The sequence below is a fragment of the Setaria viridis genome, chromosome 2, assembly GCF_005286985.2.
Source record: "Setaria viridis chromosome 2, Setaria_viridis_v4.0, whole genome shotgun sequence".
Taxonomy (NCBI): domain Eukaryota; kingdom Viridiplantae; phylum Streptophyta; class Magnoliopsida; order Poales; family Poaceae; genus Setaria; species Setaria viridis.
Genome location: NC_048264.2, coordinates 44,784,820 through 44,810,795, shown reverse-complemented (window position 1 = coordinate 44,810,795; position 25,976 = coordinate 44,784,820). Strand labels below are relative to the sequence as shown.

General features: G+C 49.1%; 3 protein-coding genes across 3 annotated transcripts; all 3 read left to right on the top strand.

Moving 5' to 3' along the window:
- The first annotated feature begins 273 nt into the window (after positions 1-273).
- On the top strand, positions 274-2,358 carry LOC117844486 (uncharacterized). Its single transcript, XM_034725182.2, has one exon. The coding sequence runs from the start codon at positions 834-836 to the stop codon at positions 2,217-2,219; it is 1,386 nt and encodes a 461-aa protein (XP_034581073.2). The 5' UTR covers positions 274-833; the 3' UTR covers positions 2,220-2,358.
- Positions 2,359-2,824: 466 nt separating this feature from the next.
- On the top strand, positions 2,825-8,278 carry LOC117844872 (putative MYST-like histone acetyltransferase 1). Its single transcript, XM_034725691.2, has 9 exons — positions 2,825-3,179; positions 3,513-3,601; positions 3,775-3,834; positions 3,994-4,206; positions 5,221-5,289; positions 5,848-6,009; positions 6,192-6,285; positions 6,410-6,552; positions 7,906-8,278. The coding sequence occupies exons 1-9, from the start codon at positions 2,888-2,890 to the stop codon at positions 8,107-8,109; spliced, it is 1,326 nt and encodes a 441-aa protein (XP_034581582.1). The 5' UTR covers positions 2,825-2,887; the 3' UTR covers positions 8,110-8,278.
- A 9,343-nt stretch (positions 8,279-17,621) lies between these two features.
- Positions 17,622-22,287, top strand: LOC117843838 (probable inactive receptor kinase At5g10020). The gene is made up of 3 exons (XM_034724564.2): positions 17,622-18,753; positions 19,651-21,318; positions 21,525-22,287. Exons 1-3 carry the CDS (start codon positions 17,832-17,834, stop codon positions 22,103-22,105), a joined length of 3,171 nt encoding a protein of 1,056 aa, XP_034580455.1. The 5' UTR covers positions 17,622-17,831; the 3' UTR covers positions 22,106-22,287.
- The last annotated feature ends 3,689 nt before the right edge of the window (positions 22,288-25,976 follow it).

Below are 25,976 nucleotides of genomic sequence, written 5' to 3'. Positions count from 1 at the left end.
CGTCCACCATCGTCGCTTTGACGCCGTGCGCGCGTACGCCCCCGCGCTTCTCGGGGGGACGCCGCCCCATCACGTGCGTCGCCGCTGCCGGGCACTGAACCCTTCCCTGTTTCGGAGCACTGCGCGGTATGGCGCTGGAGCGAGTGGCGCACCCTGTTCTCCAGTCCACCCCATGCCATGCCATGCCATTTTCAGGAGATTGGAAATCGATACAGGTTCTCTTATCAACAACGCTGGGCAAGAAATGCAGTTAGGCAGGCAGGCAGCAGTCATGCACTTTCCATCTTGCCTTTTTCGTCACGATCATGCATCTGATGAGCAGAGTGGGCTGGGTGCTTCATTGCAGAATCTGGAACAGCAAAAGCTAATCTTTGTGCCCATGCCATCACAACAATTTCGATCTCAGCTCGTTTTTTAGAAAAAGGAATTTTTATTCCTGCCTCTGTAAGAGTTTTGCACACAACCAATCCTTATTCCAGCTCCATCACCCAGCAGTTTTAAACAAAAGCTCTAGAGCAGCGAACCAAAGCAACCCTCAGCGCAATCTGATCCTGTAAGAAGTTCTCCTGTTCCGCGTGCAGCAGCAGCAGATTCAGAGAGGATAACGCGGGCACCACCACTCTCTTCCTCCATGGACCGAGCCTACACACACCTACTCACAAGTGAGCCCACAAGCAGTATCTCAGCTACGGTCTCCACGCAAACGCCAACTCCATCCACTAATCCACCATATCCACAATCTCCATGGACGAGCTCCTAAACCACTCGAATAGCCAAACCGGCCCGGCCGCTTCCCGCCACTTGCTGGCTCGCTGCGACCGCAACGCACGCCCATGCCCGTCCACGCGCCCCACCTGCTCTCCGCGCCGCCCAAGCCCCACTGCCATGCCGCCGCGCTCCGATTCACCGTGGCCGCCTCCGCCGCGACGCCGTCGGCTGCCGCCCGCAAGGCCGTCATTGTCGGCGGCGGGCTCGCGGGGCTCGCCGCGGCGACGCACCTGACCTCGCTCTCCGTGCCGTTCACGCTCGTCGAGGCCTCGGGCCGCCTCGGCGGCCGCGTCGCCACCGACGTCGTCGACGGGTACCGCCTCGACCGGGGCTTCCAGATCTTCCTCACCGCGTACCCGGAGTGCCGCCGCCTCCTCGACTTCCCCGCGCTGCGGCTCCGGCCGTTCTACCCCGGCGCGCTCGTCTTCACCGGCGCCGGGGAGCCGTTCTACCTGCTCTCCGACCCGTTCCGCCTCCCGCTCCGCTCCCTCTCCGCGGTGTTCTCCCCCGTGGGCACCCTGGCCGACAAGGTCCTCGTCGGGCTCACGCGGCTCCGCGCGGCGGCCACACCCGACGACGCCATCCTCTCGGCGCCGGAGACGACCACGGCAACGCACCTGCAGCAGCTCGGGTTCTCGCCGTCCATCGTGGAGCGGTTCCTGCGGCCGTTCCTCGCCGGGATATTCTTCGACCCGGCGCTCGACACGTCGTCCCGCCTCTTCCAGCTCGTGTTCAAGCGCCTCGCCCTCGGCGATAACGCGCTGCCGGAGGACGGCATCGGCGCCATCGCGTCGCAGCTCGCGGATCGCCTCCCTCCGGGCTCAGTCCGCCTCAACTCCCGCGCCGCCGCCATCAACAGGTCCGGCGTGACGCTCGACACCGGCGAGACCATCCCCGGCGACCTCGGCGTCATCGTCGCCGTCGAGCAGCCGGAGGCCGAGAAGCTCCTGCCGCAGCTATCAGTTCCAGAGAAGCCCAAGAAATCCGAGAGGAGCACCGTCTGCCTCTACTTCTCTACCGACCGGGCGCTGGTCGAGGATCCCATCCTGCTCCTCAACGGGTCCGGCAAGGGGATCGTGAACAACATGTTCTTCGCCACCAATGTGGCGCCGTCGTACGCGCCGGCGGGGAAGGTGCTGGTATCCGTGTCCCTCGTCGGCTCGTTCGCCGACAGGGAGGACACCGATCTGGCCGACGAGGTGGTCCGGGAGCTCGGCGGGTGGTTCGGCTCCGGAGAGGTCGCGTCGTGGAAGCATTTGAGGACGTACCGTATCGGGTTCGCGCAACCGGACCAGACACCGCCCACGACGCCGGCCGGGAGGGACCCGAGGATCGGCGACGGCTTGTACGTCTGCGGTGACCACTGGTGCTCGGCCACGTTCGATGGCGCGCTGGTGTCCGGGAGGAGGGCGGCTGAGGCTCTGGCCAAGGACAGGGGATTGTCCTCTTAAGCTTGAGCCTCTGAGTTGGTTCGTTTTGCTGTGGGAATGAAAATTCATTAGGATGAACGAGGATTTCTTTTGAGTGACAAGTACATGTACATCTGTAACAGTTTCCTTTTGCTAATTTGATTCATATTCACTCATCAAATTCTCTTTGTTTTGTGAGCACAGTACCATTAGTGGAACTTGGAATGCAACAAATCATCACAGCATACGAGTTTGAACAATTCAGTCGAACTATCAATAGCTACTTCGCGAGCTCCTTTCAAGCATGGAGGCTCTTCAGGTCCATAACGTCGTTCACAAAGAAGCAATGATAAAAAAGGAATAATATATCTTAAACTGTTTTCTTAAAGATAGTGAGAAATATGTCCATGACCCGTGTGAAGAAGAGAGGTCGGTGTTTCCAAGGAAAAATAAAGAGGGAAGAAATGTCGTCTCGCATGGGGCTGGCAAGGCCCAATATCACCTAAACTGGGTCGACGTGGCTCAAGTTAGCCCACACGTCTATTTCATTTGGCAATAGACAAAGCTTCTTACATGCGGGCCCCACCAACGAATCATCTGGACCGCAACTCCTCAATCAAGAAGATAACTCAAGTATCAAAGCCCAAACAGTCCAGAAGGCCCAACCCCGAACCGGATCACATCGGATCTGCCCCAGCTCCGACGACGAGATGGGCTCCATGGAACCGTCGACCGCGCCGGAGAACGGCTCCGCCGCCGGCGGCGGCGGCGCGGCGTGCAACGGGGCGGGCGCAGCACCGAACGGAGGAGGTATGGAGAGGAGGCTGAGGTCCTCGGCCGCGTCCGCATCGTGGGCGGCGCACCTGCCCCTGGAGGTGGGCACACGCGTGATGTGCCGGTGGCGCGACCAGAAGCTCCACCCGGTCAAGGTCATCGAGCGCCGCAAGGGCTCCTCTTCCTCTTCCCCCGCTGACTACGAGTACTACGTCCACTACACCGAGTGTAAGGAGCCTCCCTGCCTCCCAATCATCAGGATTCTTCGTGTCTAGGGTTAGGTTTTGGGCTCTTCAGATTTAGGAAATTTGGGTTTAACAGCCCACTGGTTAATGGGGTGTTGAAGACGTTCAATTCGAAGGGTTTTTGTAATGAATTGAGCTTTCCATTTCATTCATCTGCCCATTTCAGCAATTATCATTCTGTTGGTCGAGAATTTTTAGTATAATCACAAACTCTACCGACAGTTTTAGTTAGAAATTGGGGCGTTCTTTTGTAATATAACTGCAGTCTGTTCAGATAATTGAAGGCTAATGTAACTTAAATGATTTGAATTCTCAGTCAATAGAAGACTCGATGAGTGGGTTAAGCTTGAGCAACTTGATCTTGATACTGTTGAGACTGATGTTGATGAGAAAGTAGAAGATAAGGTAAGTGAAATCTATGCTGTTATATTGCTGTACAGATATCTATACCATTTTAATTTCTTCACTGGCTGCACCGCTTTGCGAATTTTTCATGAAGCAATGTGTATAACTTTTATTGACAGCACTGCTTTTGCAATATGAATGTTTAATATAATGATATTTTTATATTTGTCCAGGCAACAAGCTTAAAGATGACACGGCATCAAAAACGTAAAATTGATGAAACACATGTGGAGGTATGCTGCCGGCATTTATACTCATTATACTTTTACTATTTTAACTCAAATGTTATGTGATGATTTATTATCTGAGTGGTAGCTGGGACATTAGCTTTTGATGCATTTGGTGGGAAAAAAAAACATTTCCTGCTCATTTGACCTCGATTTCTCTTGTAGCAAGGACATGAGGAGCTTGATGCAGCCAGCTTGAGGGAACATGAAGAATTCACAAAGGTGAAAAATATTGCGAAGATAGAACTTGGGAGATATGAGATAGATACATGGTATTTCTCTCCTTTTCCACCAGAGTACAATGACTGCCCGAAGCTGTTTTTCTGTGAATTTTGCCTCAACTTCGTGAAGCGCAAAGAACAGCTTCAGAGGCACATGGTGAGCTATACTTGTTAGTCCTTTGTACCTTGCCTATTTGTCAGATGCATGCTTCTACTATGAGATCAAAACTCCTCTAGCATACTTAGCTCCTTTTGTGTTTGTCTCGACTCATGTTTCATTGATTTCTATTTAGTGGTAACCTAGGTGCTATGCGGTTGGTCACCCCGAGACTAGGAAGTAGGAACTAGGCTGTCAAAACAGCAAATAGAAGGTCTGGTTTTGTGCTGTATCCACAAACATCCGTATATTTACACAAACAAATATCTATGTATGGAATTAATCATACAGTAGGCAGGTAGGCACATCTTGCAATTAATCAATTTTCAATGAGTAATCATACAGTACTTACTTCAAATAGCAGAGCAACGACACATGACAAGGTCACAACTCGCAAGCACAGACACCCAAAACATGGTGGACAGGTGTCTAATCATTGGTCCAAATATTTCATCACGTGACTGGACGTGCCATTTCGGAGTTGGCTGCCTAGACATGTTAATCACTGCCAAGAACTGCCTAGCCCCCATCCTGACTAATGCCAAATATAATCATGTAGACAGTAAAACCGATTACCCCACGTTTTACCTCCTAAACTAGGGGTTTGATCAGATAATAGTGACTTCCTACTAGATGCCGACTAGTTGGGCTAGTTAGCCGTTTAGTCTAATAGTTTATGTACATTGACCGCAAGGCACCACCATGGTGTATGCCTTCTGGCAGTTCCTGCAAGAATCGATCACAACAACTTTCACTCTTAAGTGCAAGGAAATACATTAAGTAGCAAAGCCTTCTTTGACAAGCTGAAGTCATGATTACAGTTTACTGTTATACAATATCATATCTAAGATGAACCTTTCTAGCATCGTAGCACATGTACCACATTCTGTTAGACTATTCCTGAGTTGATCTATGATATATTTTTCTTTTTGTTTCAGTAGAACTCTCATGCTAAACAGCTAAAGTGCCATAAGGCACAACTGGTTCTGAATATCATTTTCTTTGATTTTACAGAAGAAGTGCGACCTTAAACATCCCCCAGGTGATGAAATCTATAGAAGTGGAACTCTGTCGATGTTCGAGGTAAAGTTTTGCATCCATCTTAACTTTTTCCGTAAGTATTTTTCTTTCCGGACATCTTATCCTAGTGCTCTTATTGACATATTTTGTTGATTGGGTGCCAAAGTTTTACTTCCGCCACTTTTGAGAAGATGGCTCTTGCTGCAGTTCTGCAAAAATAGTTACTTACACTTATTTTAGCAGTAGTTATGTAGCTCAGAGTTTTCCCATTCTAGGTACAATGCATTAAACAACAGCAAAACCTTTTGATCCCAACCAAGTTGGGGTTGGCTAGAATGTCTTAGAGTCTCTAGCAAAATGTAAAAGAAGTACATGTATTTTTCTTTGTTAGCAAGTTTATCCACTTTGTTGATTCTGGGAAAGTATGCTACCAATATATTTTGGTCAGCTGTGGTTGGTCAATCAAAAAATCTTTTAAAAGCCATCATCGACATGTATTATTCAGGAATCAAGAACATGCAGGGGCAGGTGCCGCAATTGATGGAATGAAGAATTTCTGTTGTCAGACTGCTTGATTTTACTCTTTGGATAGTAATTTGAAGAATGCTTGCGTAATGACAGGTTGATGGCAAGAAGAACAAGGTTTACGGACAGAACCTTTGTTATCTGGCCAAGCTATTTCTTGATCACAAGACGTTATACTATGACGTTGATTTATTCTTGTTTTATGTCCTGTGTGAATGTGATGACCGGGGATGTCATATGGTGGGATATTTCTCTAAGGTAAAGTTCGCATTTCACGACAATACAAAACTATGAAACTTAATTTTACTGTGAAACGGAATGCTATTTTTGTTAAGCTCCTTCAAGAGTTTCTATACAATATATGGTTCGCAGCAGTAGAGATTGGTGATTTAATAGAAAACATTTAGCTACATTTTTTAAATAGGGTTTTCTATTTGCAGGAAAAGCACTCCGAAGAATCTTATAATTTGGCTTGCATTCTCACTCTCCCTCCATATCAAAGAAAAGGATATGGAAAGTTCCTGATTGCTTTCTGTAAGTATGGCCTTTGAGTTGTATATTACATTACCTAATCTCTAAATTTTGAGTCTCTTGTGCCCCAAAAACAATTTTTGTACTCGTCATTTTGTTCATGGAAGAACTGTTCCTACTGTTGTAGCATATGAGCTTTCCAAGAAGGAAGGTAAAGTTGGGACACCGGAGCGTCCTCTTTCTGATCTTGGTCTGCTCAGTTATAGAGGTTATTGGACTAGAGTGCTTCTAGAAATTCTGAAGAAACATAAGGGCAACATATCTATAAAGGTAACAGCCTTCCTTCGATCCAGATCTTCCCTGTTTTTTGGTTGTACAAATTTCAAAAGCTGATTGAATTATGGCACAACAGTTCTAGAAAGAGTTTCTTTCTCTTGGTTTTAATTCCTCGAACTACCCACCTAACCCCTTGATCATACATTCTGCGACAAAAAAAAAGGGTTGCCTCGTCTTGTTTTTCGTCGATTATACTTGACAAGTAGGTTGCTGTGCTGCAATGCTGTGTTAATCAAGCATTCCCTAAATAAGGACATTTAGAAGTAGTATTCTGGAACTTATTAGGTCTTTGGACATGGGAGATCACCGCAGACCTCAGTTATGTTTGGGTTTAGTTTAGTTACAATCTCCTCTTACCAAACATACCCTAAAGGGTCAGTGGGGGCCAGGCGGGCAGCAAAGTCAGATGTACGTTCCTCTGTGCTGTGAAACTTTTGGTTTTTCACCTTAGCCTTCCTTCACGTCTTGTCTGAGCCCTGGAACTTTTGGTTGCATGTGAAGCAGCCCATTTTGTTGTACAAATCAATATCTGGTGTTTTCTGGATATTTGTGGGATTGTAGTCATCACTCATCAGCATAATGTACTGTGGCACTGCCATTCAGGGAGGCAGTAGATTATTATACCTGGTTTTAACTCTTATGTGCAGTAGATTTTTTACTGAAAAACTGCTACAGGAACCGTTATATGAGCAGTCAATGCTCCCCCCCCCCCCCCCTCTTCTTGAACTAGGATAATCATGTCTGTTGCTGAAACCATTGTAATATCATGGAGAAGACATAATAACTTGTATATGGTAATGCCATATCATAGGCAGCTGTAACATATATGTGCAAGGATTACAGCAAAAAAAACATATTAGGTTCAGATTCTTCAAGCCAGGTAAGAAGTGTATCGAATGGCATTATTTCTAAAATGGTAAGACACAGTGTATGTTGACAGGGCCACGTGCAACTAGTGAAATCTGCAGAAACTTCCTCCATTGAAGGACATTTGATCCATGTGCACTCTGGCTCTCCTGCCTGTGGCTTCCTGTTCTTGTTGCTGCAGCCTTTGAAATCGTTTGGACTTATGCAAAGCAGACGATTTGATGATAGTACATGGAACAATTGTATTCTGAACGTCAATTGTTGTTTCCTTCTTGTCTCTGACCTGTACCACAGTGTCTGTTGGTAGAGTGCACATGGTCGTGGCAGATCTTATGAGTTCACTTTCCATACAATAAATTCATGAAGAAATGCATATAACGTGTTCCTCTACAGCTCCACCATTCATATTTGTTTCTGAATCCAAATGACAGCATCCTGCAGTCACATCTGTTTCTAACAAGCTCTTGCACTTGGATGCAGGAACTTAGCGATATGACGGCAATAAAAGCAGATGACATCTTGAGCACGCTGCAGAGCCTGGACCTAATCCAGTACCGCAAAGGGCAGCACGTCATCTGCGCGGACCCAAAGGTCCTCGACCGCCACCTCAAGGCGGCGGGTCGGGGCGGCCTGGACGTCGACGTTAGCAAGCTGATCTGGACTCCCTACAAGGAGCAAGGCTAAGGCACAGCGCGCCCCCCCCCCCCCCCCCCCCCCCACCCCCACCCCGGGATTAGAGACGCTGACAGACACAATCCTGTAAACATTTGCTAGGATCTCCCCTCCCCTCACTGGTTTTGTTGTCGAACTGTAGTCTGTAAATGTAACATCCACAATGTTGTGCTTGTGCCCACCCCCCCAACCCCCCCCCCCCCCCCCCCCCCCACCACCACCACCACCCCCACCCAAAAAAAAACAAAAAACTCCCCCTCTGAAATCAAGCATCAATCATGCCGCCTTTTCTCCTTGATACGCAAATCAGGCAGCGAAGTGAGACCGGTCTTCGTCCCCCATGATTCAAGCGGAACAGCTGTGCTGATCTGCTGACTGTGCCGAGGTGGCCATTGCCGGATACAGATCCTGTACAGCCACTCGCAACGAAAAGGGCGCCTGGCCCCGTTGCCATGCCTGGTTCGTGCTTTCATTTCTGTTTCCCGGTGTTTGTGTTGCACGTTTGGCATGGCCGTTGCAGCGGATTGGGCGTACCGGCACGCACACCTGTGCGCCCATATGGGTGGGGCTCGCGTGTACGTGCGTGCCCATGAGAGCCCCCGCCCTGGCGAGCCGCGAGAGACTGGAGAGGGGGGTGAATGGAATGGGTGATGTGGGAGGGGGACAAAAAACACACCGGGGAGCAAGGGATTGTGGGGAAGACGACAGATGCAGTTGCGGCTTCAGGCGGGGACGCGATGGAGAGGAGAGGAGATGAGATCCGTCGTGGCGTGGGGGCGGGACGTTCTGCTCTGCAACCTACTGGGCGGGTGGTGCACTGGTGGCGCTGGCGCGTGCGCTCCACCTGCGATGCGAACTCGGCAGTCCACGAGGCTCCCGCAGGGCGACGGCAGCAGGGCCACCCCGTCCCGGGCCCTCAAGATAGAGTTAGCCCCTTGCATCTAACCGTTTGGCTTTGCTGAACGTCGCAAAATAGGAGGGAATGCACGCTGTGACGCTGAAGATATGGTCGCTTTCTCATGCTGGAAGAAGCTAGGGAAATCCGGAACAGACGAGGCGCGCCAAAAGCGTTCGTCTCGGAAGGCAAGGGCCAAGGGGACCACCGTACACGTACGCCCAGGCAGGAACGCATGATTGGCGCCGGTGCTCGGTGCTCAACCGCGGCCGTGCCGTGCCCATCCCCCAGCCGCTTTACGCTAATACCGATGCGCGCCGCTTTCTCACGGGCGCTAATCATGCGCGCACAGCCGCTGTCTCTCGGCTCCGGGTGTGGTTAGGGCATGTTTGATCCCATGGCTAATGTCCGCTAAAGTTTACGCTAGCCCATTCAAACGGAAGACTCTCAAAAAAAAATACAAAAGTATTAGCTAGTGAGAAGAGCTGATGGTTGCTGATGATTTATGAAAAGATAAAAAGAGGAGAGAGAAAGGAAGGAGGTGAGAAGATAAAAGGGCAAAAGTGATTTTTCATGAACTTTAGTTCTATCTATCAACCATGTCTCTAACGGGTGCTAAATTTTAGATGGGCTAAACTCTATCAATAGCACATCCAAACATGCCCTTAGGGGGTGTTTAGCAGCACTCTATTTCAGAAAAAATAGTTTCACTCCACCAACCTCACAAAATTTTCTACTAAACACGTCTAGCTTCACAAACTCTAGCTTTAGGAAAAATGTGAAGCGTGTTTTTTCTAGAGTATCTCAAAGAGTGCTCAAAAACACTAAATCAGACCTCCTCGAGAAGTTGTGGTACCCACGCTCATTACACAACTTGGTTAGCGAAACAAAACAATCGCTCCCTCCTCCCGTCGCCCCCTTCCTTTCTCCGCTGCCCACCGCCGCCGTGCCGCCCCTGCCCCTCGTGGTCCGGTCGCTGTCGCCAGACGGGCCGCCCCGCCACCCCTGCCCGCTGTCGCGCTGCCGACTTGGCACTGCCTGCCCACCATCGCGCGGCTTGCCTGCCGCGCGCTGCCGACCGCCGGGCCTCTACTTCCGTCGCAAGCCGCTGCCGCCCTTCGGGCGCCGCTGGTCTCGGGGGATGCACGTCGCGCTAGGCCGCTACTGCCCTGCGGCCCCAAGCCTCCACAGACTGCCGGTGCTGGGTCCCGCGTCCCCCGAGGTTGCCTCTCCGCCTCCAAGTCAACAAGATCGAGCCGCTAGCCTTGTGCCACTCCTCCTGTCTTCCGCGTTAAGTCAAAATCCAACGAATAGATCCATGGTCGCATGGAGGAAGAGTACAATTTTTTGGGAAGTTGGAGACTTCAAGCTCGAGGTGCGCCAGAGAGCAGAGCGGTGGTACGGCCGGCGAGCTGCTCTTCTGGTTCTGTCCGTCCATCTTGCTCGTGCCTGCGTAGCAAAGGATTTCAAGATTGCTTGCTGCTAGCGACAGCATCTAGAATAATTGGCTCTTGTAATTCGGTTTTATTATTGTTTGTTATTCTTTTTGGTGAGAATTAAATTGACCTTCACTTTGTTGTTAGATTCTGTTCTTGGGCGAGAGTAAGAGTAGAGGAGGGCGACGACCCTAGCAGTGGATAAAAGAGGAGAGAGGAAGAGGAGGGGAGAAAAAAAAAGAAGGGACTGACAGGTGGGTCCATTGTAAATTTACAATGGCTAAAATAGACTATTCACAATAAGTCTTTATGTTTCTGGAGCTGGAGTACTGCAATCAGTAAAACACGTACAACAACTCAATATTTTTTTTTGAGTTGGTGGAGTGGAGCTGCAAAAGATGAAGTTGGTAGAGTGAAGTTATTTTTCTCTAGAGTGAAGTGCCGCCAAACACCCCGTTAGTCTAATCCTTGGGGCTTGGCTTCTTGAGTGGCAGCTCACGTCGCATGAGCGAGTGAGCGGCGTGTGGTGCGAAGGACGGAGGAAGCCGGCTCAGGCTCCCTCTGCCAGCTCCCCTCTCGTTGTCCATTGGCCCGTGGCCCCACATGCTCCCTGGCATCGCGTGGCGCTGCCACGAGGGGTGCGATTTATTAGCTAGTGATGGGGTTGGGTTCGTTTGGATCGGGACGCACCCAGACCTCAACCCGAATTGTTTAGCGGACCACGTCTCGGCCTCCCTCCCTCGCTGAACCTACTTGTTGTCTACCATCCCTGCCTGCTGTGATGGGCATCATTTCGTGCAGAATGCAACGTGGTTTCGATTCCGATAATTTGAACACTCCCCTCTTCGATGGAAACAAGACGAAACAAGACAGGGGTAGTCCATCTAAAAAAGATAAGAAAGAAGCAATATTGACACACTTCCAGGAGATCCTGGACTGAACATGCCACATATGAAACTTTGAATTGGAAGACCCTGAGCATGCAACAACATAATTTGGAATGCTTGGAGGAAGAATTCACTGAGGAAGAGATCAAAGCAACAATAATGGAAATGAACTTAGAAAAGGCACCAGAACCAGATGGGTACATTGGAAAGTTTTTCAAGTGCTGTTGGAAAATAATTAAAGAGCACCTCAAGGCTGCAGTACAATTCTTCTATAACCAACATGGACAGCATTTCAACCTTCTCAACTCTGCACACATTGTGTTAATCCCAAAAATAGCAAAAGCAAAGACTGTAACTGATTTTAGACCAATAAGCTTAACTAGCGGTGTGTTAAAGATCATATCAAAGATGTTGGCTGCAAGGTTGTCCAAAGTTTTGAATGAGCTGGTATCCAGAAATCGAAGTGCTTTCATTAAAAGGTGAAGCATACATGATAATTTTCTATACACTCAGAATCTCATAAAGAAGTTGCACAGAGCGAAGAGGCCGACTCTTTCTCAAATTGGACATAGCAAAAGCCTTTGACATAGTAAGGTGGGACTATTTAATGGAGGTGCTGGAAATCATGGGGTTTGGGGTCAAATGGAGACAATGGATATCTACACTGCTTTCCTCAGCCACATCATCAGTTTTGGTAAATGGATCGAGAACGAAAAAACTAAAACACAGAACAGGGCTAGTAGGGCGATCCTTTATCTCCAATGCTCTTCATTCTTGCACTAGAACCCCTACATAGGCTTTTACAATTAGCAGAAAATGGCTCACCTTGACGCCCATACATAACCGAGCAACAAAGATTAGGATCAGCTTATATGCAGATGCTGCTGCCATTTTCATCAACCCAGTAAGAGAGGAGATAGAAACTGTTAAAGAGATTCTGAATGCATTTGGTAGATCCTCAGGGTTGCATGTCAACCTTACCAAGAGTGCTGCATACCCAATAAGATGTGAGGGTACCAATTTACAGGAAATACGACAGAGTATGCCGCGTGAGATCAAAAACTTTCCTTGTAAATACCTGGGACTACCACTCATCTTGAGACAACTTAAGAGAGTGGAAATTCAGCCACTCATAGACAGAATTGCAGGAAAACTTCCTAGGTGGAAGGGGGGTGGAAGGGGTAGCTCATGGATAAAGCTGGTAGATTGACACTTGTCAGAACAGTATTGACTGCAATGCCTATTTATTTCCTCATTGTTTTCTCTCTAAAGAAATGGGCTGCAAAGCGGATCGATAAAATCAGACGAAACTTTCTATGGAAGGGGTCGGAGGAGGTAAGTGCTGGACACTGCCTTGTAAAATGGAAAAAGGCAGCATTGCCAAAAGAATTGGGAGGATTGGGCATTCTCGATCTTCAGACATTCAGTAGAGCTCTGCGCCTACGCTGGCTATGGTTTGAATGGATGGAAGCTGATAGACCATGGGTGGGAACAATGCCTCCCTGTGATGAAATAGACAAGCAATTGTTCAGAGCAAGCATGACAGTGACAATTGGGAATGGAAATAAGGCAAAGTTCTGGCAGTGTTCCTAGCTGCAAGGAAGAGCTCCACGAGACATAGCACCACAGCTTTATAAGCTAGCCTGGAGGAAGAATAGAACAGTGAGAGAGGACATCACTGATCACAATTGGACCAGGAGCCTGTGGAGAATGAGTTAGGGGGAGGAAATGGTTGAATTTTGTTACGCTTTGGGACTTGGTGCAAGATGTCCAACTCAATGATCAAAAAGACAACATAGTCTGGAAATGGACTGGGCATGGATCCTACACTTCCAAATCTGCATATCTGGCACAACTGAAAGGAACGTACAACTCTTTTGACGCTAAAGCTATCTGGCATGCTCATGCGGAGGGGAAGCAAAAATTTTTTGGTTGGCTACTAGTACAGAGCAAGATCATGACGGCAGACAAGATGCAAGAGAGAAACTAGCCATGTAAGAGTGAGTGTGCCTTGTGTGATCAAGAGTTCGAGATGACAGTTCATCTGTGTTTACACTGTAGTTATACCAAGGAAACATGGCACTTGATGAGCATATGGACCAAGGGAGTGATTAACATACCTGACGCGGCCAACGAAGACATGGAGCAATGGTGGCAGCGATCTCTAATCAATGTCAAAGGGAAGCAAAGAAAATCAGTAGCAGCTTTCCTCGTGTACACAACCTGGAATATATGAAAAAGAAAGAAATAAGAGAGTATTTGAAGGCAAAAGCTTGCACCTTGACCAAGTTGTAGGCACGATTCAGGAAGATATCAATATGAAAGATATCAATATGAAGAAGATGGCATGTGGCAACTCGGATCTGGGTTTGAGTTAACTTTATTTCATTAATATTAGTTAAGCTATTCGAGTTTGAGTTCATCCATTTATGTAATATTAAACTTATTATAATCAGCAACTTCTATTTTCTTAGATGAATAGGCCGTGCTCCTTCCTACCTTCCTAGAAAAGACATGGCACATGAGCCCGGGTATCGATCAGCACTACTATATTCTCACCCATCACGGACAATAAGCAGCTGAAGACAGGGTGATCATTACTGTATCTAGAGAAAACCTCGAGACAGTGACGGCCTCATGGGCGCGGGGGTGGGCTCGGCCGCTTCGGCACCGAACCCCTTGACACGACAGGCAGGGAAAGACCGGGGCCGGGCACGTCGCGGCGAGTGCGAGAGGACGACAAGCAAGCGGGCAAGCGAGCGAGGAGATGACGCGACGCGCGGCCGGTGGTGCGCTGTGACCCGCCCCTGTAAAGCGCGCGCGCACGCCGGTGGCAGATGGCGCCACGGAATGGAACGCGGCGGGGGCGGTGGTTTGCTGGAGCCTCATCCGGCGTGTCGCGAGCCTCCAGATATTCCTGTCGCCGTGGGAAAACACTTGTTTTTTTTTCCCCTCGCATTCTTTATCTCAGAAACAATCCCCCTCTTCGGCTCTTCCCTTCTCTCGCTGTCTGCGTGCCTGTCTCTCGAAGAACTAGACCTTTTTGGAAAAGCAAATTTGCAGAGGCTCGGCTCGACCTCAGTCAGGGAGCCGGAGGCGCTGTGTGTGTGTGACCTGGCAGTCGGCCACGCCACGCTTATCCTTCTGCCATGTCTGGCCCACCTTGATCCGAGCCTTTTCCTTGCGGCCACAGCGGACATCCATAGCCTGGGTGGCTAGGTCCCACCGGCAGAAGACAGTAGCACTACTCCACTATCCACATATCCATGGCAGAGGTCTTATATACCAGTAAAAAAATTTGTTTGCCATTGATGTGTTTTCATTAAGACTGAGGCCTCGGTGTCGCCTTGTTTGAATAGGAGGGATTAAAGTTTAACACCTTATTTTTAACATATTTTATTACATTACCTCCCAAACACGTGTTAAAAGGGATGTGTTAAAATTTAACATCTCCAATTTCATAAATACATGGAGAAGGTGTTAAAACTTGTTAAAAGTGGTCCCCTCTCCACTTTTTCCCACCATTGCTCCCTTCTCTCTCCTCTCCTCTCTCCGCCGGCCATAAACGAGGGGATAATGGAGTCATTTCCCACCGAAGGAAGGGGTAATGGAGTCATTTGCCACCGAATGTGTTAAAGTTTAACACACCATCCGAACACTCTAATATGTTAAACTTTAGCACTCTATTTTAAGAGTGTTAAAATTTGAACACTTGCTAAACTTTAACACAAGGTACCTTTATTTTTTTATAACACAGTACCACCGTGATCATGATGCATGCCTGGATCACAAGTTAACCAAAACCGGCCCAGGTTTAGCTGCGAGACATCATCTCACTGGTGGAGTGACAAATTACTTTTCTTCTACCAGATGATTCAAACCCAAGCAAAGCTAGCCTGCCTGCCCGTCTGTCCCTCCCTGCCCATCGATGGCAGCTTTGAGTCCCCGCCCGGTTTCATCGTCTTTCTTTTTTTTTCATCAGTGAAAGTGCCCTGGTTAATTCCCCGCCCTTTGTACTGCCACCAACTGCCGCCCATATCTTTTATGTCCTTTCTCCATCTGCCACAATCATCACCCTTCTCGTCTCTGCTCTTAAATCTTTTTTTTTTCTTTCAAACTCACCGACTTTGGCAAAGAATATTAGTTCGGTCATCTAATTTTCAAGGAGTGAATAGACGCATTTGTTTTTGTCCTCCCTGTCGATGCTCTACTCTACACGGTTTGGTTTGGTTACGTACAGCTCATGTGCATTGGGTTTGTTGGTACTCTCTCTCTCTCTCTTCTCCAGCCAACCAATTCCCACTCGGTATTCCGTCGGTTCAGGACGCGTGAGTGAAAACGTCACCTGATTACTGATGCCCTGCATAAAATTAGCAGCGTTGCTAGGTGCCAAATCAGCTGAAATGCCCATACGGCATTTGCATTTCTTTGGATTTGCTCTCCGAGAATTGCGATTCATACCGACACGTCACTCTCACTATATCCTGGTGCTGAACCTACCTAATCATGCCAAGAAAGAAACTTCCTCGTCACTTCACACAGGTAATGATACCTAGCGCATGGCATGCATTTGTGGAATTGGATTCATAGTATTCAAATCCGGTGATTACTTATCTTTCCTGTGATTGGTCATATGATGCATTCGTAATCTGATAATGGACTCTTACAAGAAAAAAAATCAATTCAGAAACAGCTGCTTCTAACACATGGCTTTGCACCACCAATAGGCATCCATGCAGGCCCTGCATCCAGCTCAGCACATCCTCTCTCTCTCTCTCTCTCTCTCTCTCTCTCTCTCTCTCTCTCTCTCTACCATGCACGAGCAAGCACATCCTATACAACTACTACTACAAAATCAAGGGAGGAAATTAGGAGGAATATTTGACTTGTGCAGCGGCTGCAATCAATCAATCATGCCTGCCGCGGCCGCCTTTTAAACTGGAAAAATATATTCCCTGTCCTGACCTAGCGCTTCGCTTTTGCGACCCTGATTAATCAGCCGGCCCGGCCCGGGCCTCATGTTCTTTCTCCGCGTCCCGGCTAATGATTTTTTCCTCCCAGGGCAGGCACCGCTCGTGTCCCCGTCACGACAGCTCCCGGGTGCTGAAGCGCTCCCAACGCCCATCGCGCTCGCCGGATTGATGGATGCGATACACCCGGTCATTTTCAGGGCATGTTTTCCTCCTAACAGCAAGCATCCTGCTGCATCCGCCCGGATTAGGGTATCGTCTCCAGCACACCCCCCCCCCCCCTTTCGGATTAGATCTGCCGTGCACTCTTCTCCTCCTCCTCCTCCTCCTCCTCCTTTCCTGCTGTCATCCTTAATAAAACTCACCAGTCATAGATTCCGTTTAGCTAGCTGGGCAATTTAGGTGGAGCAAATCAAAGCTTGGTTTTATTTAAAAAAGCATTGTGTATTTGTCATGCAAATTTGCCTAGAGCCTGATCCACATACACATAGTACAGAAAAATCTCTAGTGGCTGGACAGGTTCCTGAAAATGCGACCCCACGAGCTGCTGAAATTATAACACTACCACACTACTACTAAGCTCCATTTCTCATCACGTCAACCTGTCCTCGTCACCCGAAATGTGAATTTGTTCTGAATTTCTGAATGTGGCAGCTGGCCCTGCTTGGCCTGTTGAGTGGTCTGAAGAAAGAAAGCATATGGGGAGGGGAGGGGAGGGGAAAGCCAGGCAAAGGCAGCTCACCTGAGCTGGAGGAAAGGGGTCAAAGACTGAAACAGCCTAGGGGCATGTGGGGCTCTTACTTTCCTACCAGTACCCAGTGCCTGCACACATCATTTTGCAGATTCTTTTCTGTTTTCTTTTGCCCCTCCCCCTCCCTTTTGATTTGGATGCATCGGATGGGAGAGCAATCTTTGCCTTCCTGGTTGTTTACATTTTTTATTTATTACTTTCTGTGTTTGTAAGACACAGGCTGAATGATGTACGGATAGATAACAATCATCCAACATTTGTTATCTCAAACCACTCTGTTTGGATAATATGTGATTGCTTGTAGAGCCTAGTAGAGCGGACAATAAGCAAAAAATTACTAACAATTAACCAAAACAAAAAAATAAAAGTAGAAAAAATCTGACATTTTTATTCGTACGAAAATTGCAAATTGTTAGAGGAGTGTTGTAGCAGCCCAAAAAAAAGAATCCATAAAGTACCCATAGCACTCCACAAGCCACAGTAACAGTCTAAACAGAGAGGTAACACCAGGTCACAGTAGTCTCACAGCTAAGCTTAATAAACTGCTAAGCACACCACCACTTGTGACTTTCCAGTCTGTACTCTCTCTCCCTCTCTCCCTCTCTCCCTCTCTCTCTCCTGTTATTACTCATCCATCCCCTCCCGTTTCCAAAAAATTGGCCTTTCTCTCACACATCTTACTACCACCTCTCTCTCCATCTCCAATGGCGGCCGCCACCACCACCTCCCCTTCCCCCTCCTCCGCCTCCTACAAACCCTAACCCTAGGTAGCTATCGCCACTTCCCCCCGCATCTATGGCTGTTCTCCTCGCTTTCGTTCTCCTGCTTCTTTCCGGGGGCGCCGCCGGCGACGACGTGGCGGCGCTGCTCGAGTTCAAGAAGGGCATCGCGGACCGGGACCGGGACCCCGTGCTGGGGTCCTGGTCCCCGCCCGCTACCACCGAGGCCGGCAACGGTGGCGGGAGCTGCCCCGCCGCGTGGCGCGGCGTGGTGTGCGACGGCGGCGCGGTGGTCGGCGTCGCGCTCGATGGCCTCGGCCTCTCCGGGGAGCTCAAGATGGCGACGCTCGCGGGCATGCGGGCGCTCCAGAACCTCTCCCTCGCCGGGAACGCCTTCTCCGGCCGCCTGCCCCCCGCTATCGGCACCCTCTCCTCGCTGCGCCACCTCGACCTCTCTGGGAACCGCTTCTACGGGCCCATCCCGGGCCGCCTCTCCGACCTCAACGGCCTCGTCCACCTCAACCTCTCCCACAACAACTTCTCCAACGGCTTCCCCACCGACGGGATCCGGCAGCTGCAGAACCTGCGCCGCATCGACGTCCGCAACAACTCCTTCTGGGGCAATGCCGGGGATCTGCTCAAAGAGCTCCGCAATGCCGAGCACATCGATCTGAGCGACAACCTCTTCACCGGCAGCGTCGATTTGGAGCTGGACAACTTGACCAGCATCGGGAATACAGTCAAGTATCTCAACCTCAGCCACAACAAGCTGGGTGGCGGCTTCTTCCGGAATGAGACGGTGGGGGCGTTCAAGAACTTGGCGGTCCTTGATTTGAGCAACAATGGGCTTGGTGGGACAGTGCCGAGGCTCGATGCGTGGTTCTCACTGGAGATTTTCAGGGTTTCTGGCAATGGGCTGTTTGGGATGATGCCCGAGGCACTTCTCCAGAATTCAATGCGGCTCATCGAGGTTGATCTAAGCAGGAACGGCTTCTCAGGTACCTTCCCTTTTCTACTGAAATGTACATATCTCATTGAATTTTGTGATCTATCAGAGTAGGATTGCCACTGTAAGTTGAATTTTGGTGATCTATTAGTTTGTTTCTTGTGTTGTTTAATTTCTTGATGATGGGGATAGCGAGTGGCTCCCGGGCCAAGGTGCTTAAAATTGCAAGCCGCGAATCAGATCTTGGGCATTGGTGCATTCGCAGACATGCATGTCTGATGGAAACGGATTCCTCGTGACGACATTGCAAAATGATCGCTGTGTCTTGAATCTGGAAGACTCCATTTGCTTGGAGGATTTGATGAGCATAGATAAAAACAGGCTCTTCCATCAATGCCGCTTGTCGTGGTGTAGAAAGTGTGCCGTTTTCCTTTTGACGGATATGGTCATCAACCTTGTACTTGCATGCATGCTGGCTTACAATTGATTTTGAGAATTATTTTTTTCCTCTCATTTTAGTCATGTGCTTGCTTTTCTAGCATGTGATGTTAGCAAGAATCAGTTACGTTACTAAGAAAAGTATTAGTTCGGAACCGACTATTTTCTGACAGCTGGTGCCTGGTGATTGATAAGCGAAGTAAACATTTTTTGCCTATTGAATCAACTATCATGTTGGCTCTTGATTTCTTCTAATGTAGACCTGTTTCTTGGTCTGAGCCTATCATGACTTTTCACAGTTCAATCAAGAACTTTACAAACTATTTGAATACCGTGACATGAGATTGACTATTGGAAATGTATACACATTAACATTTGATCATGTGCGAGTTTAACTAATAGTCTAATAGTATTCCACTTACATGTATCCTGTCTTGTTTACAGTCATTTACAGATACTTTATTCATTGATATTTGTCATTAAATGATGCATGTGCCCTTAAACTTTGCAGGGTCACTGCCGATCGTGAACTCTACAACTTTGAAGGTGTTGAATCTCTCCACCAATGTTCTATCAGGATCATTACCAGCCACTGTTGGCAAGTGTACCTCAGTTGATCTGAGCGGAAACCAATTTTCTGGGGAGCTAGCTAAACTGCGTTCCTGGGATGGGATTGTTGAGGTTATTGACTTGAGTTCGAACAAACTGGAGGGAAGCTACCCGAATGATGCTGCCCAGTTTCAGAACCTAGTCTCATTGAAGTTGCGGAACAATTCATTGTCAGGGTCTCTCCCTTCTGTTTTGGGAACCTATCAAAAGCTCTCTGTCCTTGATCTCAGTCTGAATGCACTTGAGGGATCTGTTTTACCTACTTTCTTCATGTCACCAGCTTTGACAGTGTTAAATCTTTCTGGAAACAGATTTACTGGAACTATTCCATTTCAGAGCACCCACTCAACGGAATCAATACTTCTCTCATCTCAACCTGCCCTCAAGATTGTTGATCTGTCCAGTAATTCTTTGAATGGACCATTGCCACCAGATATCTCCAACTTGCAAAAACTTGAGTTTCTTATTCTTGCGATGAATGAATTGTCTGGGGAGATTCCCAGTGAGATAAGCAAGCTTCAAGCTCTGGAGTATCTTGACTTGTCACATAACCACCTTACAGGCAGAATTCCGGATATGCCTCAAAATGGTCTTAAGTTATTCAATGTATCTTACAATAATTTACAAGGAACTGTTCCTAAAAGTGTTGAAAAGTTCCCTTTATCTTGCTTCCGACCTGGAAATGACTTGTTAGTTTTCCCAGATGGCCTACCTGCTGGAAATGATGATTACACTGGAGTTGGTCAGAGCCGAACATCTCACGGACATAAGGCCGGTGTTCGAGTTGCTCTTATTGTTGGCTGCATTGGAGCCATCTTGCTAGTGATCTTCATAGCCCTAGCACTCTATGTGGTCAGGTCTCAAGAGCTTTGTGGAAGAAATGGATTTAGAGGTCAGATTACCATCAGGGATCTAAAGGGGAGAATAAGCCGTCCAAATCTGTTCAAGTCGCCCAAAGATAATGTTATACCAAGTAAAACAAGTTTCTCAAATGATCATCTCTTAACGGCTGCAGCTAGATCTATGTCTGCTCAGAAAGAGTTATTGGCTGAAGCTGCTGTGGAATATGGTTACACCGATCCAAAGGAGGTTGCTCAATCCACAAGTTCAGGTGTGGCTGAGACTTCTGCTGCAGTCCAGGCTCGGGAGTCTTCTCCACAGGCTGCATTGCCAACATCACCACACTTTGACTCCAGATTCCATGAGGAACCTGTAGCTTTTGAAGTATACTCGCCAGATCGGTTGGTTGGAGAATTGATTTTCGTGGACAGCACTTTGGTTTTCACAGCTGAGGACCTCTCACGTGCACCAGCAGAGGTTCTTGGAAGGAGCAGTCATGGAACAACATACAAGGCTGTTCTACAAAGTGGGCATGTCCTGACAGTGAAATGGCTGCGTGTTGGTCTTGTGAAGCATAAAAAAGAGTTCATTAAGGAGGTAAAGAGGATTGGCACTATCAGCCATCCAAATATAGTTTCATGGAGAGCCTTCTATTGGGGTCCTAAGGAGCAAGAGAGATTAATTATTTCTGACTACATCAGTGGTGATAGCTTGGCACTTTACCTTTATGGTAACTATCTTATGCTCATCCTCATTTTAAGCATCAATTTTCTTGATTTTTTTGTTTGTTAGGTCGATATACATTGTCTCCTTGGGAAAGAAAATGTTTTACTATTATATGTATCAAAGATGTGTCTAATTCTTTAGTCATTTCTCACCAGACTTAAGATTTACTTGCAGTCACTGATTATTTAATCTGTGCTGGCTGTGATACAGAGTCAACTCCCAGAAGATACTCCCGTCTGTCAGTTTCTCAGCGGCTCAGAATTGCCATCGAGCTAGCTCGCTGCCTCCAGTTCCTACATCATGAGAAGGGCCTGCCTCATGGCAATCTGAAGCCAACTAATATATTCTTGACTGGTCCTGACCTGTCTCCGAAGCTGGTGGATTATGGTCTGCATAGGTTCATGGCTCCAAGCGGCACTGCTGAGCAAATACTGAATTTAGGAGCTCTAGGGTACCGAGCCCCAGAACTGGCAAACGCAGCCAAGCCGGCACCATCTTTTAAGGCTGATGTGTATGCATTCGGGGTGATTGTCATGGAGATGTTGACGCGGAAGAGTGCAGGAGACATCATCTCAGGCCAATCTGGCGCTGTTGATCTAACTGACTGGATTCAGATGTGCAACAGGGAGGGGCGGGGAACGGACTGCTTTGACCGGGACATCACGGGCTTGGAAGAATCCCCGAGGATAATGGACGAGCTGCTGGCGATCTCGCTTAGGTGTATCCTACCTGTAAATGAGAGGCCTAACATGAAGACGGTCTGTGATGACCTGTGTTCGATAACAGTGTGAGTTTTCCTTTGGTTTCCTTCCCCAGTGTACATGTAACCGATTTTCCGTCTCCCCATCCCGATTTTTTCCGTGGGTTTTCCAGAGCCTTGTAGCCAGGGTTTGTTTGATTGGTAACTGCTAGTGTAAAGAGGATTCGATCCACCCATTGATTGATTGATATCAACCATTGCTGTCTTTCTTCATGAGCTCGACACAACTGCCTTGCTGTTCACTCATCAATTTCTTCACACAGAACATTTCCCTGTGAATTGTTACTGCACACGGTTGCTCCTGTTGCCCCAATACTGTAGCTGCAACATGCAATCCTGCAGTTGGCCTGTTGATCTTGTATGTGAAGTTACTTCGATTTCGGCCTGCCTGACTACTATTACTTGCATCACATGCGCTTCTGGAGCAGCTGCAGCATGTGCTGGATATCTAGTGCCCCCTGTAGCAACCATTCTGGCGCCAGATTTATTGAATGAAACAGGGGGGGGGGGGGGGGGGGGGGGGGGGGGGGGGGGGGGGGGGGTCGTTAGTGAGCCGGTCCATGCAGCAGCCTTCAATTCTCGCTGTGGAAACTGGAGAAGACAGGCAGAGCGCAGCCATGTTCTCCCGGCCAGAAATTCTCCACTCCACCTCTGAATCTGATCATCTTCACCTCGCCGTGGGACTGGCAGCTACTCGATGACCGGGTCGTGATGGTGCCAATTGGCATCGAACCTGCCGTCGGATGGCGCTCCGATACTGACAGGTGGGCCGTGGTGTTGCCAGGTAAGCATTTGGAGGGTCGTCGTCCTTCGGTTGCAGGATCGGAAGACACATGGGTCATGGACTCGTGCGTGGATCATAATGATCTTGGTTCAGTAGTGAAGGCCTGCCCCGTGGGGCCTGTGGTCCTTGGCTGTATCTGTTATCGTATTGTCAGCGCACCATCACTTCACAAATGCACTTGTTCATGATTACTCCTGATCCTCAGCATCTTGAATCTGCTAGATCAATGCAACCTTTTAGACGCCTTCCAAGGAAAGCAACTCAAAATTAAATCCATCTATAATTCTGTGCTCCTAGGAGTCAAGCAGGCCATGAATCATGATCCATCCGTTCGATTGTCACGGCACCCCTGTCGTTTGCGCAAATGCCACGGTTCATATCCCACTGACCTGCATGCCTTGTCCATCTCTTGAAGACTATGAAAATTATGTGCACTTGTAGAGAAATGTATATGGAATAGGAGCCGCAAACTTTGGTGGTGGCTCATTACTCGGCAAGATTGGACTTCGCGCTTGGTGCTTGGTGATCTTCCGCTTCGCCAGACGTTGAGTTCCTTGTTTTGTGTGGCGGGTCATTCCCAAGCTTTGTGATGTGGTGTTGTGTGTTTCTTCGAGTTTACCTGTTTAAACATCTCTTCTTCTTAATGACAAACGTGCTATGCACGTCTTTTAATAATAGGTTACTGCTGCACGATGGCTGGCCAGTATTCGCGGAGCTTGCCGAGGGAGGGCTCTTAATGTTCCTGTCATCTCGCGCCGAAACGAAATAAATGGTGTGCCATCTGTCAGAGAAGCAATGAGCTCACACAGTCCTCAACAGATCGAATCAACTGATGCTGTACTGAAAGCACATATGGAAGGACCGGGGAGCGGCAACCGGGATGAACGTGAGCCTACAAATTCTTCACAAAAGAATCACGATCTATGTAAAGTCCTCAAATGACTCATGAACCTCTCGCTAGGAATGATTCTAAGTGAAGTCTTTGATGCAAAGTGGAAGCAAACACGGGACTATCGAAACAATGTGTCTGCGTAGGCATGGTCCCTGCCTGGGCCTGGCCCATTCCACGCCCAGCCCATATAACTTATCCGGCGGAATGGGAACGGGATTTGCATGGGATCGAAACGATTGGGCTAGTAGCAGGCCCAAAACAGAGGCAAAAATAGGCCTCCAAGTGCTAACGGGTCCACAAAGCACAAGCGCGGAGGAGCAGCAACACATGATGCAATCATGCAACAGGTGAGCCGTTGGGTGATGATCCGGATGCCTTGAAGACATATTCTTTTGTATAATCCTCTTCCTGGCACGAAACATCACAATCAGCATGTGAAATTGGACGCATGAAACAAATTTGTGTATTAAAAACGAAGGCATAAGTCTCAAAAGGAAAAAAAAAATCCTCTTCCAGAGTCCGGCCCTGTGTGTATTAGAAACGAAGACATTCGTCTCAAAAGGAAAAAAAAAATCCGAATACAGGGCTCCAGAGAGTTTCTTTCATCAATAAATTCGCTTGGAAGACCAATTCAGTGGTTTACGTGTTGTTCTGTACAGCAGTACAGGAGTTGGAGTTCGTATGGACGACCCAAGCACCTTGTATGGGCTACTGATTTGGGCTATCGACGACACCGAAACGGGATTGGAACGATCCAGTCGCACACGTGCCTCTTCTTTAACCCCCCTGTCCGTCTCTCTCTCTCTCTCTCTCTCTCTCTCTCTCTCTCTGAAGCATAGAAGCACGCGCGCCAGCCTGCACATACTCCGTACACAAGAAGAGAGAGAGAGGGGGGGAGAGATCCTCAGATCCACGCTACCAAATCGACATTATACTTGCCCAGATCAGGCTTCGCGTATGGAAATGGATCAACAACAGCAGCCTGCTCTACCAGCTGCTATTGCCCAATAAACGGATTGCGTCCGGAGGCCAGCAGGATCACCACGTCATCGTGGACGTCGATCGTCTGGCCGTCAATGTCGTCGCCGGCGGCGACGCCGGGACAACGAGCCCCAAAGGCCACGCCGCCGTTGAGGTAGTCAAACCCAAAGGCCACGCCGTTGAGGTCAAACCCAAAGGCGTCCACGACAGAGCCGCCGGCAAGAATCGCTGCGTGGCGTGCGGGGAGCCCATGAGGTGGGTTGCCATCGGGCGGTGTGGCCACCGCGGTGTGTGCACCAAGTGCATGGTCCGCGACCGGTTCTTCCAACAGAACAAGCGCTGCTACATCTGCAACATCCAATCCAATGTCCCAAGGTCCTCGTCGCCAGGGCGGACGACGGTGTCCGCGGCGGAGCAGCCACTCCTCCCAAGCTGCCCCGGTTCGCCTTCCGAGACGGCCGCGTGGGTAACTACTGGTACCACAGGCACGCAGCGGCCTACTTCGAGGAAGAGAAAGTGTATCAAGCCGTAAGGGCTGAATGCGAAGGAATAATGCCACCGTTCTATTATCCCCTGGTAAATTTTTCCCATCGCAAGCTAAAATTAAATACATAAAATTGGTTGTACCCCAGATACCTCTCGATCTCTCAAACTTGCATTTCTTACCTGATATTATATTTAAGGGGGTGTTTGGGAGAGGGGTGCTAAACTTTAGCACCCCCACTTTAGTTCATTTTAGCCCCCAAGCTTCCCAAACAGGTGGGCTAAATCTTGTGGGCTAAACTTTAGCCCCCCACTAATCATTTAGTCACTTGGGGTAGCTAAAATGGGCTAAATGGACTAAAAAGTGGTCCCCCAGGACCACTTTCCCCCCTGCCCCCTCCCCTCTCTCTCCTCCCCTCAGTTTCTCTCTCTCCCCGCCTCCTTCACCGAACCGCTCGGGGGCTGGCTCCTCACCTCCGGCGCCGGTCCCGCCGCCTCCGTCTCACCGCCGCCGCCGCCACCACCTCGCCCGCCGCCTCCTACTCCAGCCCGCCCCGCCGCCGCCGCCTCGTAGCCGCCGCCTCCGCCTCCGGCCCGTCCCACCGCCTCCACCTCGCCCGCCGCCTCCGGCACGCCCCGCCGCCGCCTCCACCTCCGGCCCGCCCCGCCGCCGCCTCTGCCTCCGGCCCGCCCCGCCGCCTCCACCTCGCCCGCCGCCGCCTCACCTCCAGCGAGCCCAGCGTCTTTCTTGGCTCGCAGGAA